The 1,759-nt window shown below is 39.6% G+C and overlaps 1 protein-coding gene across 1 annotated transcript in view; it reads left to right on the top strand.

Annotated features, from left to right (window-relative positions):
* CHST10 (carbohydrate sulfotransferase 10) overlaps positions 1–1,759 on the top strand; it is a 42,480-nt gene that overhangs the window by 31,230 nt on the left and 9,491 nt on the right. The window contains exon 5 of the mRNA XM_018554127.1: positions 1,204–1,309. Within this exon, the coding sequence (XP_018409629.1) occupies positions 1,204–1,309 (106 nt within the window). The remainder of the gene's footprint in view (positions 1–1,203; positions 1,310–1,759) is intronic.

Raw genomic sequence — 1,759 nt, 5'->3', positions numbered from 1 at the left:
CGCCTGTCCAATCCTTTGGTTCCTGTGTGAATTGGAGACGTTTTATCTTGTTAACTGCAGACAGCAAAGGTGTTCGAACATGCCTTCAGGCTTCCATATCCCATGCGATGCTGTGTACGGCGAAAAGTGCGTTCAGAGATCATTTGAGAGGATCCCTGATTTAAGATCTGCAGTAATTTGATGCACTGTTGCCCTTGTGTTGTCTTGTACCAGTCTTGCCACTCTCCGTTCTGCCCTACATTGACTAGTCGCTGATGGCCACAATTCGCATGTTCAGACCCAGATTTTCGGCTGACTGTCCAGTCTTTAAACACTTTAACAATGAGCCCCTCTTGAACATTTACAGAATTCTGCTGTTTTGCTGATATTCGCTCCATGGATCCGAGCCCCAACAATCATCCCACGTTCAAAGGCTGTTAAATCGCGTTATTTACCCATATCTTCAGAAAAAAAATAACTTCTACTGTCATGTTAAACAACCTGCTTCCCTATTTAGAATGGTCTGGCCCTCTAGCAACTTCAGCGCAAAATTATAGCTAATTTGCCTACTAACGTCAGGTGGTCATAATAATCTGGCCACTCAGTGTACATCACTTCCTGCATTCCAACAACGAGGAGGAGATCAAAGGGAGATTGCTGTGCTGGTCCCGCACTCACACCGGGCACCAGAAGAGCTCGAGATCGCCAGCGGTGGCTGCGACAGAGGGGGACCCGCACTCGTATTACAAGCGATAAGGCATCTCTACAGAACGCTTAGAGATGATCAGCCAAAGCTGATTTCCCGCTCATGCGCGCCACGAAGGGTCGTTTAAAAAAGCCCACCCTCATCCATGAAGCCGCTGTCCAGCTGTTTAACAACGGCATGTAATTAAACTGCATGTTTTTCTTTAGGGGCCGGAATAAAGAAGATATACTCACCTGATCCTTGTTCCTGTGGAGTCAGTGCTCCTACAGTGTCTCTTACTAATTTGTCCACAGACAATAGTCCTGTTTTGGCTATTTTTTGCATCAAATATTGTGCTGTAACTTAACTATAATTTTTGGACAAAATATGGTTGGGTCAGTAGGAGTGAGAGTCTATTTGAGTAATGTGAGCATGCCTGACTGTATAAAACATTAGGCAAAATTGGTGTTTTCTGGTTAAGGGTAGCCAATATAATTTTGTTTGAAAAAAATACATAGTTAATTTGCTTTTTCTTTCAGGGGCATTTCCTTCAATCGAGGATATTCCAGAAAGTATTGTTCATGACCATGACAAGAATGGTCTGCCTAGGCTATCTTCATACAGTATGTCTGATGTGCATGAACGGTATGATCCTTAAGTATTGTAATAAATCATTTGTATAGTTTTTAATGTACGTTATTTGAGTGTGTAATCATTATATGATGCCATTTCTATTCAAATTTGGGTGCAGTGAATAACCATTCCACAGTATAAGTTTCTGCAGCCATTGGATGATACTTGTCTCGTTAATACTTTTTGCACAGACAACGATCAAAAGATTTGATGAAAACTTTAGATCACACCAGACACCTGAGATAATTTTTTATAGCCAAAATAAAATAAACTTACCACACATGGAGCATGGATGATAATTAGAGGTGCACCGAAATGGAAATTTTAAAATCGAAACGAAACCGAAATAAAAAAAAAATGTCAGGCCAAAACCGATACCGAAAATGTTTTTTTATTTTTATTTTTTTAAATCTTTTTTATTTATTTTTATTTATTTTTTATAAACTTTTTAATTTTTTTTAA

This window comes from Nanorana parkeri, unplaced genomic scaffold (assembly GCF_000935625.1).
Source record: "Nanorana parkeri isolate BGI_ZX_2015 unplaced genomic scaffold, ASM93562v1 scaffold143, whole genome shotgun sequence".
Classification (NCBI taxonomy): domain Eukaryota; kingdom Metazoa; phylum Chordata; class Amphibia; order Anura; family Dicroglossidae; genus Nanorana; species Nanorana parkeri.
The sequence above is the reverse complement of the archived record's forward strand: the minus strand, read 5'-3'. Positions and strand labels throughout refer to the sequence as shown.